Source organism: Pinus tabuliformis, chromosome 9 (genome assembly GCF_031772625.1).
Source record: "Pinus tabuliformis cultivar Carrire ecotype Pingquan chromosome 9, CPIR1, whole genome shotgun sequence".
In the NCBI taxonomy this organism is placed as follows: Eukaryota; Viridiplantae; Streptophyta; class Pinopsida; order Pinales; family Pinaceae; genus Pinus; species Pinus tabuliformis.
The window spans coordinates 1,862,899,446-1,862,913,014 of record NC_142307.1 but is presented as its reverse complement, the minus strand read 5'-3'; the positions used below and the strand labels follow the sequence as shown (position 1 = coordinate 1,862,913,014).

The following is a 13,569-nucleotide window of genomic DNA, read 5'->3' as shown; positions in this document are numbered from 1 at the left end:
AGTTGAGGAAACAACATCAAAGCATAAAAGCAACCCTAAAAATAAATGAATCTAGATCAAAACTTAATGTATATGCTTAAAAATCAATTTTCCAGTCAAGGTAACATTTTGTGGAGCTATGTAAATAAAACTAAAGAATAAAGCAAATAAGCGACAATGATTAAAGTATATCATGTCATCTTACTTTTAAATGTACTAAAAGACTTTCAACAATTTTTAAAAAAATTTGTATAAAAGATTGATATCAATCTTTATATAAGAGTTTTCATATTTAATAAATTAGTTTTCCAAAATATTTTTCTCAAATTTTCTATTCTTTCGGTGTACTCTACACATTTATAACCCATTTCTAATAATCATAATTTTAATATTTTATTATTAAAAATATTAATATACATTAATACGTTGTAGTTTTAGAAGATTACAAGGAAATGTTTTGATCATATTAGTTATTCAATGCCAATAGACTTGAATATGGGTGCTGCATATTTGTCGGTACAATTGGAATCTCATTGAAATTTTAAAATTTCATTTGCATATAAAGAAATTGGTGTGACAATTAGATTGTGGTTGAAATTTCAAATTTCATTCACATAAAGGATATTGTGAAGACATTCCACACATTAAAAAGGAAAAGATGGTGAAATCTAATGTGTAACTATATTTAAAGTTAGACTTCAATATTTAAAGTTAGACTTCAATATCTTGTGGCATATTCATTAACTAAAATCGTAGATTTGATGAAATTTGTTTGATATAAGAGTGATAAAGTTTTTTAAAATGTAGTTTATATATGTATTTAATTTTAAAAATAATTTAATTTAATTTTTATGTTTAAAAAAAATTATAATTAAAATAGAAAAAAAATATAGTTAAAATATTTAATTAATTTCAAATTTTCAATGAAAATTAATTTTATTGATATTAATTTTTATTTTAAAACAAGAGGAATATGTAGCATTGTTGTTTAGTACTTCTTTTTTATGTAAAACTTATAAGAATTTTATGGGGTGAATGTGATCATATAACTTATAACCACTAGTTATATTAAGTGCACAATTTAAGCACTACAATCTGGGTGGAGGGGGAATCAATTTGCCACAAATCTATTGATACATGATAACATAGTTTTAAGAAAAAAAGGTGGGCAACAATTAAATAAATAAACTATCAAACAATATTATGATTAATAAAATATATTAATGGAAAAAGATGAAAAAACATTATTATTAGAATAAAACATTGTTATTAGAAACAATAATACAATTAATAGAAAGCAAGCAAGAAATGATTTTAGGTTAATAAATATTTATTGCTAAAATTAAGTATGATAATGAATGGGAAAATATATTTATTTTATTAATTAACTTAAAAGTAGGATTAGATTTTTATTTAAAAGAATACAAAACAATCATAGAATAATTATAATTAATAAATATTTATTGTTAAAAATAAGTAAAATAACGAATGGAAAGAAAATATTAATTATAGAAAAATCAATAATTTTATTTATTTATTTAATTAATTTTTTAAAACAATTTTTAATTTTGAGAAATTGATTTTAAACCACATAAAATTAATATTCAAGCAATAAAAGATTAGAAATTCAAATTTAAAAAATTTAAAAATTAATTTCAATTTCTACAGAACAAATTTAATATTTAATTTACAAATTAATTAAGAGAAAGCATTTTCATACAAAATTATATATAATTTTCTCATTTCAATTAATCTTATAATTCTTTTCAAATTAAAAATTAATTACCATATAATCTCCAAGTATTAAAAAATTATAACTATCTTTAATGATAAATTTTGAAATTTTTTTAAATTAAATAATAATATTTGAAAATATATATTAATAATTAATAGAAACATGGTGACCCACATAATTATGTTTTGGAAAAGAACGACGACAAATATCTTCCTCGAATATAATCAAGTTCTACATGTTAAAATGTTACACCATTGCTTTAACAGAGTCTGGATAATCTTTAAACTATTTGTCTTTAGTGTGATTTTTTTGAAATTTTTTTTAAATTCAGCAGTGGTTTATTGAAATCACAAGTTTGATGGGTAAACCTTGCACAATCCAAATGCCCTAGAAGTTTTTCATAGTGCTGAATCCGTATATACAGTTAAAAAAACTAGTTTAAATAACCGAAATCAAAATTTCACCTCAAAATTTTCCACCAAATTTAAAGACCAGAAAGTCCAAAAAATTACACTAAAAACAATTCCATCTCTAAAAAGGCAATAATATTCTTTCTATAATGAGATTTATGATTCGGTTCTAAATCAACAATTTAGAAAGAGGGAAAAAAATCAATAATATTTAAGGAACCAAAACCCATTCCATAAGGACGTTGGCACTGTAATTATTACTAATATTTTACGATTCCCTGCAGACTAATGAATAGTGGACGTAACATACGCAGTGGCGTTAGCTGATAAGCGGAAGAGCTTGTGAAAATATGTTTTGGGCGAGGATCGCGTAAACATGGCTTATTGGATGGACTGAATCCCAGAACACAAATTTGGATGCATCGGGACAGGTTGGGCTTTCCGAGTTGCACATATAGGCTGTCTCTATCAAACCCGTTCCACAGCAACCACTCCTAGTTTGTTCAAACCCTGCAACCAGAAACAACACATTACATTGTCAAATTCCGGGAAATCTACAAATATCTCTTTCTTGCTTTACCTTATTCATTAATATTTTCTATATATCTATGAATTAGAATCAAAAGTCATATTCATTCTCCAGTTAAATTGAGACCAGGTCAGGGAGAGTCTCAAGAATTTTTTGCGAGATGAGTATGAATATCCCTCGGATAGTTTTTAGATATACATTTTATTTTTTTGAACTAGGTGGTTCAGGGTCTTTTTGATAGTTTTAGGTAATTTTTTTTGAAAGTGGTTCATGGAGATTGAGTGGCCCTTATATTCACAGGAAAATTCCTCCCTATAAATAAAGTACTTAGCAACAGACTAACTAAACCAACTAAAAAACTTGGATACACATTTTATTTATATAAAGTGAAAAGACATATTGAAAAAACTTAGCAAAGAAAAGGAAGCGACCCGAGATACAGAATATTACCATATGCACCAGGATCCTGTATCATGTCAAACAACTTATCATATATGTCAATATAAAAGATTGTAAGGCCAGGAAATCTGGGCTCCAGCGTCTCTAATAATAATACAATCTTCTAATTGAAAGAAACAGCAACATCATTATACTCGTCAATGCAGGTGTTACCCATCAAGTTATGCATAGTTACTTGTGAAGGTAAACAGCCAAAAGGAGGCAGGCCAATGACAGCAAGTCTGCGTGCACCCTCGGTGTATATACTCTGTCACACACGCATTTCAACGGTGATTTAATATAAACCCAATAAATGCCTAACATCACCATTTATAATTGCATTGATGAAACTATGGGTCACCTGTACAAATTTCGAAAGAGAATGTAACAGAAGATCCTGGAACTGCGTTACACTGTATTCTTCACTTAGAATAGGATTCATATAATAATTAAGAGCAAAGTCATTAGTTCCCATGCTTATACCAAAGAGGCCTCCTGATATTATCTCGCTGGCATTGAAAACACCAATCATGTTCGCAATCCGGCCTTTATACTGTCTGAAATACGCCACTTGTTGCCCCAAAGTTAGAACATTCTGCACATGTTAAAGTTGAAAATTATAGATCTTGAAATTAAATTTCTGAAATGAGTTTGTTTGGTAATTAGTTTAAGAAAAAAGTTGCACATGTTAAAGGTGAAAATTATAGATCTGGAAATTAAATTTCTGAAATGAGTTTGTTTGGTTAAGCTCCATTAGTTTATGCAAAATTGCTGTCTAAAATTATGGAATTTAAACTGTAGTCTTTCCTTAAGTTATGGAAACCAACTGCAGTAGTTTCCTTAAGTTAAGGAAATCAACTACAGCTAATAAATTTATTGTTAGGAGCTACTGAAGTGGTCTATTACTCCCCTCTGGAGTTCTCTGCCTTGATCTGTGGGACATCTGACACATAGCTATCAGAAGCTTGATGGAAGCTTAGCTATAAATTCATCTGTTTGGTCCCCAAGCTTGCATCTCAATCCCCTTCAGTTTTACACCATCTAGCTGAGATAGCAGAGCTTGGAAGTGCCTTCAAATTAGTTGTCTTCTTTCCTTTTTGCATGCGCAGCTGGAGCGTGGTGTTTCAGAAAGAAATTGCATCAACAGTTTCACCAATGGCTGAAGGTAACTCGTATCCTTAGGCATTAAGTTTCAGTGATTCTTTTCAGTTCTTTCCGCATGAAGAATCGTTGTTGAAATTGAAAAATTTCTAACCGTTGGTATCAGAGCCCTTTTACCTCTACGTTGCTGTGTGTTGGCCAAGAAAACGTCTGAGCGTTGTTACTGTTGTAGCCTTTGTATACTATATCAAACAAAGCGCAAATAAATAAATTGTTGAATTCATTTTTCACTTTGTCTTCACGCGAAACTGAAATTTCAAAAATCGTTGGTCAACCTTATGTTCCCCGCTCCCTTCTCGGCTTCAAGCCCTATAAAAGCCTGCATTTCCTGCTCCATTAAAACAGCCGTTCCTTCAACGTGAGATTCTCTTCTTCCAGGCGGTTCAGCTGGCTTTTCTGGTCTATAACCCTAGTCTCCATTGGATTCGAACCTATAATTTTGATTTTGCTGGAGTCTATAGCTTGCGTACAGATCTTCTTTTCTGCGATTGGCTGCATAGTTAGCTTTTGTTGCATATATTTGGAATCTGATTTGTAATGCATGTTGGGGAAAATAATATTTATGTCAAATAAATGGCACATATATTTTACTCGTTTAAAGCTCACTCTGAGACTATAACATGGCCGCAAGATCTGTAAAGAATTCTAGGAGAAAAAGGAGTGCCGCAAATACTTACCTTCAACCCCATGGCTCGGCTTCCATATCCTCACTCTGCGTCTTCCCCTCGACGCCTCAACCGTGGGTTTCTGTACATTCTATTCTTGCATATTGTTTTCTGGAGACTGAAAAGTGCGTAGCTTTTATGTGTGCTTGTGTTTTTAATCTGTGTATGAGGTCCAGTTAGTGTATTGAAGCCAGAAGCGGGATTTATATTTTGTTTATTCTATCTCCATGCAAGTGTATAGCTATTTTTATAGCCCACGCAAGAGGAAATTATGCTCTTAACAGTTTCTAAAATACGGCAAGCTGGGATAACAAAACTTCAAAATCTAAAGATGTTATTAATAGTACAAATTGTATGTTGCCCTACCGATTTTATTTCCGGGGAAGCGTAAAGTTTAAGATTGCAATATAAAGGCGCATTGTTAATTTTTGCAATAGCAAATGGAGTTACATGGTTGTCTACGCATAGTTGAAACAAAGGGTTTCGTGTGGGAATAAAATAATCGAAACTCAAGTTCGAACAAACCGTTCCCCACTGAAACACACGGTTTCTTTTGAGTAATGATTCACGCAACTAACTCAAAGATCCCAAAGTGGGCTCCATAAAATAATATAATTATTAAATTCATAATTATATAACTACGTTGAGTGATTATAAGAGTTAGGTTTGTATAAACTCTTTTTACTTTTGATAATATACCATATTGTTTGGTTTGTTTTAAATAAAAACGTGAAATTCATTTTAAATAATATTAAATGGAAATACTCCTCTAAGCAATTTCTACATAGCCTGCATATTTAAGTTATGGGAACATGTCTAAATATAAACATATGAATATGTGCTGCATTTATGTAATAAATTTGCCTTTTTCTTTGAAAAGCATGAGCACATAACACAGCTATCTCATTGATAATATTTAAATTGAAGGAAACCAGGAACAATGAAGCTTGTAATGTGTAGAATCATTGTTGCAAACTAATAAATATGGCATCTAATAAATATAGAATTTAGAATTTTTATAGGAGATATCATGAGAGCTTCAAACTTACAATTTCCATCACCGATAATATTGTTAAGGGAAGAATGAGATTCGACCCGTAATTATGTTATGCCTATGAGGATTAGAATTTGATTTAACGGGCAAAATGCTCGTTACACGGTATTTTGGTTATAATTTTGGTTATATATATTTTTATTTATATAACTTTATAAACTTAGATATATTTCGGTTATAACTTTGGTTATATATATTTTGGTTATATAACTTTAGATGATTTTATAAATGTATATTTAAAGTAAATGGAAAGGTCAATATATGACCTGATTCATTCAAGAACATTCATGACATAAAGGCTCTCCACAAAGTCTCAGGTATGAACATGAAATGTTTTGTGAAGTCTATTCTTTTTTATATGAGTCATGTTAAAGGAAATAGTTTATGCATTCTTAAATATTTCAATATTTCAATATTTGAAATGGTTTAGTTTTTTGTTTTGAATATTTCAAACTTGCAGTTTTATTTCCAAATTGTTTAGAGCCCATTTTGTAATTAATTTAAGAATTAGTCTTAAATAAATTATGGGACAGTTAGACTAAGGAATGTAAATTTGATTTTGCTGGAAAAATATTACAGTGATATGGAGTTTATTAAAATGTCATATTGACTTACTCCTTTCAGTGAACATTATTTTTCTCTTTGGTTAAGTTTTGTTTATGCAACAAAATAATGTCTAGTGATCCATATGATTTTAATTAATTAGAGAATAGCTACAACATCTTTAATTAAATAAAATTATATATTGATTGGCAAGATCACATAAAGATTATTTAGACATTAAATTGTAATTAATTACACTGAATATAATAAATTTTATCCCACAGGACTTTTTATTATATTTATGTGATTAATTAGGATAAAATTTCATAACCTACCCACAGGAGTTATGAATTAATAAGTTTTATCATAAAGTTTTATTGAATCTATTTGAATTGAAAATTTAGCCCACAGGCAATTTTCATGTCATTTGATTCAATTCTTTTTAGCATGTTTTACATTGGTAAAACATGAAAGTTCATAAAGTTTTATTGAGTCTGTTTGAATTGAAAATTTAGCCCAGAGGAAATTTTCATGTCATTTGATTCAATTCTTTTTAGCATGTTTTACATTGGTAAAACATGAAAGTTCATAAAGTTTTATTGAGTCTGTTTGAATTGAAAATTTAGCCCACAGGCAATTTTCATGTCATTTGATTCAATTCTTTTTAGCATGTTTTACATTGGTAAAACATGAAAGTTCATAAAGTTTTATTGAGTCTGTTTGAATTGAAAATTTAGCCCACAGACAATTTTCATGTCATTTGATTCAATTCTTTTTTGCATGATTTACATTGGTAAAACATGAAAGTTATTAAGCCTCAATTTTAACATAAGCATGTGATCCTTTATTTTGATGCAGCAGTACAACCTGCAAATTTCTCTGAAATTCGTTGTGACATTCCCGAACTTAAGGGAGATAACTACAAGATTTGGAAGGAGAGGATTTTCCTTCATTTAGGGTGGATGGACATAGATTATGCTATCAGGAAAGATGAACCATCGGCACTCACTAATACCAGCACTGCAGCAGACGTCGCACTTTATGAACGATGGGAGCGATCCAATCGTCTAAGCATGATGTTCATTAAGACCAAAATTTTAGCTGGTATTCGAGGTTCCGTTGATCAGCATGACAAGGTCCGAGACTTGTTGAAGGCCATTGATGAACAATTCGTCTCTTCAGACAAGACACTAGCAAGCACCCTAATCATGAAGTTCTCATCCCTGAGGCTCACCAGTGTGAAAGGTGTGCGCGAGCACATCATGCAGATGAGGGACACTGTGGCTCAATTGAAGAACTCAAGGTTGAAATATCGGAGTCCTTCCTAGTGCACTACATCCTGAACACCCTCCCGCGCCAATATGGACCTTTCAAAATCTCATACAACACACATAAGGATAAATGGTCAATTAATGAACTCATGACCATGTGTGTTCAAGAGGAAGAGAGACTGGTGATGGAACTGGGAGAGAGTGCAATGTTGGCAATGCGTGGAAAGGGCAAATCTCAAGCCAATCGGAAAGGGAAAGGTAAAGCACCTCCCCAAGTCGATATCAAGAAGGTTTCCAAGTGTTTTTTCTGTAAGAAGAAGGGACACATAAAGAAGGAATGCGCCAAATATCAGAAATGGCTTGCAGACAAAGGTAATTTAATCTCGTTTGTTTGTTATGAATCTAATATGGTTAACATTAATATTAACACATGGTGGATTGATTCTGGATCAACAATTCACATTTCGAATTCATTGCAGGGTTTGCAGAACCTAAGGAAGCCAGTGGGAAGTGAGCAAAGCATCTTATCAGGAAACAAGATGGGCTCGCATGTGGAAGCTATAGGAACATGTTATTTAGCTTTAAGTAGTGGTTTTGTTTTGAAGTTAGAAAAGACCTTTTGTGTTCCAAGTTTTTCTAGAAACTTGATCTCAGTTTCAAGGCTTGTACCTTTTGGATATTCCTTAAAATTTTCAGAAAATTTTTTTTCAGTCTATTCTATAAATCTGATTATGTTGGGAATGGTATTTTGTCTATTGGTCTTTACTGCATTAATTTACAAAACAATGTCACATATGATTCAATGCATGTTCACATTGGCACTAAAGGATGATGATTATTAACACTTCTTCATTAATAACACTTCGTCATTAATGATTGACAACACTTCTTCATTAATAACACATCTTCATTGATTCCCCTCTAGTCATGGTGAGCAATTGGTTTGCAAGCTCAAGAAGTCATTATATGGTTTAAAACAAGCATCCCGCCAATGGTATTTGAAATTCCATAATGTAATTTCTTCTTTTGGTTTTGTAGAAAACATTATGGATCAATGTATATACCTGAAAGTTAGTGGGAGTAAAATTTGTTTTCTTGTTTTATATGTGGATGACCTTTTGCTAGCAACCAATGATAAGGGTTTGCTACATGAGGTGAGACAATTCCTCTCTAAAAGTTTTGATATGAAGGATATGGGTGAGGCATCTTATGTCATTGGCATTAAGATCCATAGAGACATATTTCGAGGCATCTTGGGTCTGTCACAGGAAACCTATATTAATAAAATTTTAGAGAGATTTCGGATGAAGGATTGTTCACCAAGTGTAGCTCCCATTGGGAATGTTGGGACAATATCAGAGTGATCCAGGTTTAGACCACTGGAGAGCTGCAAAGAAAGTAATGAGGTACCTTCAAAGGGACCAAAGACTACATGCTTATGTATATCCTGTTTGAGGCTGCTTTACATGGTGTATGGCTTAAGAATTTCATTTCTGAGCTTAGAAATATGGATTCTATCTCTAAGCCATTGAGAATATATTGTGATAATTCAGCTGCTAGTTTTATGGCTAAAAAAAAAGTGGGAGTCGAAATAAACACATCGACATTAAGTATTTAGCTATAAGGGAACGTGTTAAAGAAAATAAAGTGGTTATTGAGCATGTCAGCACTGAGTTAATGATCGCTGATCCTTTGACTAAGGGCATGCCACCGTTTAAATTCAAGGATCATGTATTGAATATGGGACTTGGTTCCATTATGCAGTTTTTCATTGTATGGACAATGTTAATGAAATTCTTAATTATTGTGATGTTTTTTCTCATATTTATGTGCACCTTAAGTTGATTTGAGAAAATTCATTTAAGAAGGACGAAGAATAAACATAGGGTTTATTCATTAAGAAATTGTTGCCACATAAATTATAATAAGAATAAATACATAGTAATACATGGAAGATAATACTCATCATTAGAGAACTTATCGCCATGATTCATGTATCTATTACTTAATACAGATTATCAATGGTTTTTAAGTTGAGACATTAAGTTTGGAAGTATGGACCAAGTGGGAGAATGTTAAGCTCCATTAGTTTATGCAAAATTGCTGCCTAAAATTATGGAATTTAAACTGCAGTCTTTCCTTAACTTATGGAAACCAACTGCAGTAGTTTCCTTAAGTTAAGGAAATCAACTACAGCTAATAAATTTATTGTTAGGAGCTACTGAAGTGGTCCATTACTCCCATCTGGAGTTCTCTACCTTGATCTGTGGGACATCTGACACATAGCTATCAGAAGCTTGATGGAAGCTTAACTATAAATTCCTCTGTTTGGTCCCCAAGCTTGCATCTCAATCCCCTTCAGTTTTACACCATCTAGCTGAGATAGCAGAGCTTGGAAGTGCCTTCAGATTAGTTGTCTTCTTTCCTTTTTGCATGCGCAGCTGGAGAGTGGTGTTTCAGAAGGAAATTGCATCAACAGTTTCACCAATGGCTGGAGGTAACTCGTATCCCTGGGCATTAAGTTTCAGTGATTCTTTTCAGTTCTTTCCGCATGTAGAATCGATGTTTAAGTTTGTTTAAGTTTTCTAACATGTATGGCAATTAGTTTAAGAAAAAAAGATATACTAACAAGAGAGAGAGAGGTAGAATCATAGTATCTAGCTGCAGCAGAAGCGAAGCTGGCGCCTGTAAGCATTTGTTTTCCTTGGAATTGGGGATCCAGATATGCGGGCAGTAAATCAGGAAGACCTGCTAGACCAGCTGTACACAGTTGAAATGGTAACCATATCAGCGCTAACAAGTAGGATCAGTTTACATTTCAAAATATTTGGAACAACAGCAGTATAAGCTTCATTGCTGTGGTGTTGATTTAAGACAAATCTGTAATAGAATTTATGTTACATCCCTTGGTAAGTCCAACATTAAAACGAAACTATCATATGAATTTAGTCTACAGGTTACTAAGTTGTACTTCGAGTCATACATAATATATCTGTTACTAATTTTCCATTAGTAAATCGACCAGTAGGTTTACGATCCGCAAGATCTCTCCCATATGGAGGAGAGTTGGCTTTGAAAATCGTTGCAAGTCCATCATTGTTGCCAGGATCTACAGTGGAGTCTCCAAATATGTAGGCAGCTGACACTATAGGTTTTCTGGGGCTAGTCTGTGCTGCGTATAGAGGCAATAACACGAGCAGACACGTTACAATACCAATTTTGGCAAACCGTTCCATTATTTGTATTGCTTCCAAAATCTCAACAGAATAGCTCAGAAGAAACTGCTTAAATTATGATTTCGGGACCAATTGGTGATGCATAATCTGTCCACGTTGAAACGTGTTATATGACCATGTTAAAATTTCATAGTTGGTATGAGTGTCCGTAGTGCCAGGTTGGTTTATTTAGTGTTAAAATTTCATAGCTGGTCTGCGTGTCGGCAGTGTCAGGTTGGTTTATTAAGTGTGGCAGTTTAGTCAATTTAGAGGTTCCAATTTACAACTTTTCATTAAATTCTGATTAGGTTCAATCCTCTTGATATTATGTTCACTGTGTACACGCTTGTTGCGCAGGCTCTGTATAAGCTTGTTTCAGTCTTTTCCTATAACGGATTCCAATCTTGCTAGTTGTTATCTTAATAGAGTCCCCAACATTGTAGGCTCAAATTTATCAATATTATTTAAACCCTTTTCATAATAGAATCCCAAACATGGTATCCTTAATTTATTGACAAAAGACACAATTGATAGATGCCTTCGGGTTCAATGAGACGTGGCCACTACACATCCACAAATTGTTACGATCGTACTGTTACCTTATCGCTCCAAAGCCATGAAGCCTCACATCGTTGCTGTTATAGTCAACCTAATTTTCATTAAACCCTTTTCATCTTAATAGAATCCCAAACATGGTATCCTTAAATTTATTGACAAAAGACACAATTTATAGATGCCTTCGAGTTCAATGAGACGTGGCCGCTACACATTCACAAATTGTTACGATCGTATTGTTACCTTATTGCTCCAAAGCCATGAAGCCTCATATGGTTGTTGTTATAGTCAACCTAATTTTCTGGTAGAAATGCAAAAGTTTAATGGTGCGTAGATCTCAAATCTAATGTCACGCTCATTGCTAAAAGCATAGTTGAAATATTTTTGCGCCGAATTCCTTGGGTACTCACTTTAAATGGAAGAGGGATGGAATCGATTGATAATTAACATTTAAAAAAAAAGTATTTAAAAAAAAAAGTATTAGCTATAAATAAAACATTTTAGTGTTAATTTTAAATTTTTATAAAATTTTGTGAATAGATAATATATATAATTTATTTATTATTTAAAATAATTATTGATAAATAGAAAAGTAATTATAAATAATTTTATTTTAAAATTAATTGTTTATATATATAGAAAACTAAAATCATAATAGTTTATGGGGTATAGAATAAATTGTGATTGGGTGTATTGTTAAGACATTTTTTAATGTGACTCATCAAATAGTTTCCAAGGGACGGATCGACTTGGTGCGAGCGCCCCTGAACCCTAGTCTGCGCTTTGGCGCCTGCGCCCTAGGTCCCCCTGCCCTGCGGCCCCGAGGCCCTGGGCCCTCTGTCTACCTGCGCTCTTCAGTTGAGAGCTTGCTGTGTGGCTCGTTTACTGCTGGGAGGAGCTCGCGTTCATGGAGGCCTCACGCTCGCCCCAGGCAGCCCCCCTCCCCCCTCCTCCGCTTTCTTTTTCTGTCGAAGCCTTCTGTCGGCTCTTGGTCGGTCTACCGCAAAAGGAAAAGAATGAAGCTGCCAAATTCGTCAAGAGGCTCGAAGATATCCCTGAAATCTCCCTGTCGCTAGAGACTCCAATCCAAGTCGCCCTGTCCCTGGCTGAGCGAGCACTTGTTGGTCAATTCACCAGACTATGGCCTTCTCCTAAGTCCACTGAAAACTGGGTCAACAAGAACTGGGCTACATCTTATTTCTTAGGACGAGGGTTTTTTCTCTTCGAATTCACCTCTAAGGAAGATAAGGATCTGATCTTCCAGAATGGCCCCTATTTCATGGGCCCCCAGGGCCTCTATCTCAACAAATGGACGTCAGATTTTGACCCTGCAGTCGACGTTCCTACGGCTGTTCCGGTGTGGGTCAGGCTTCCAAATCTCCCAGTGCATTGTTGGAATTGGGACTCGTTGAAACACATCGGCAACGCCCTTGGGAAATTCATAGACCGGGCAAACAATAAAGACCAATATGACTGTGCCCAAATCTGCGTAGAAGTAGACCTAGAGGTGGGACTTCCGGAAGCCATCAAAATCAAAGTTGGAAGCTGGACTCATTTGTAGAAGCTTGACTATGAGCAGTTGCCCTTCAAGTGCCGAAAATGCCATGTCTACGACCACTTCGCCAGAGGATGCCCAACCAATGCCAAACTAGATAAGGGCAAAGAAGAAGGTTGGAATCAGGTCAAGCATGCCAAGAAAACCCAAAAGCATGCTGGTACGACTGGAAGAGGCCCTCAGCAGGCCCCTTCTCAGCAACCCCCTTCTCAACAACCCCCTTCCAGAATGGAGCAAGAAAATAAATTCGCCCCTCTAAGCTCACAAATAGAGGAAACTCAGGAAGCAGACATCCAAAAATCAACCCCCCTCACAAAACATACCCCCCTTCTTCCAAGGGGGTAAGATTTGCTGAGAGCTCCAAAGGAAACATTGTAGAAGTCGAGGAAGTTGAGCAAGAATCTGAAGGCTCGGAGGAAGAAGGCGAAATAGGAGAATCCCAAGCCTTGACTAGGAGAT

General features: G+C 33.9%; 1 protein-coding gene across 1 annotated transcript; it reads right to left on the bottom strand.

Moving 5' to 3' along the window:
- Positions 1 to 2,443: 2,443 nt before the first annotated feature.
- LOC149156321 (GDSL esterase/lipase At5g22810-like) lies at positions 2,444 to 11,021 on the bottom strand. The gene is made up of 6 exons (XM_089444720.1): positions 10,769 to 11,021; positions 10,415 to 10,545; positions 3,453 to 3,686; positions 3,288 to 3,359; positions 3,104 to 3,119; positions 2,444 to 2,634 (listed from the first exon to the last, which is right to left on the bottom strand). Exons 1-6 carry the CDS (start codon positions 11,019 to 11,021, stop codon positions 2,444 to 2,446), a joined length of 897 nt encoding a protein of 298 aa, XP_089300846.1.
- Between the last annotated feature and the right edge of the window lie 2,548 nt (positions 11,022 to 13,569).

Coding starts and splice junctions, on each gene's coding strand:
- LOC149156321 (XM_089444720.1), bottom strand. CDS start 11,021: ATGGAACGGTTTGCCAAAATTGGTATTGTAACGTGTCTGCTCGTGTTA. Junction 10,546..10,768: donor ATTAGTAACAGATATATTAT/GTATGACTCGAA, acceptor AACTGTGTACAG/CTGGTCTAGCAGGTCTTCCT. Junction 3,687..10,414: donor ATTCTACCTCTCTCTCTCTT/GTTAGTATATCT, acceptor TAACATGTGCAG/AATGTTCTAACTTTGGGGCA.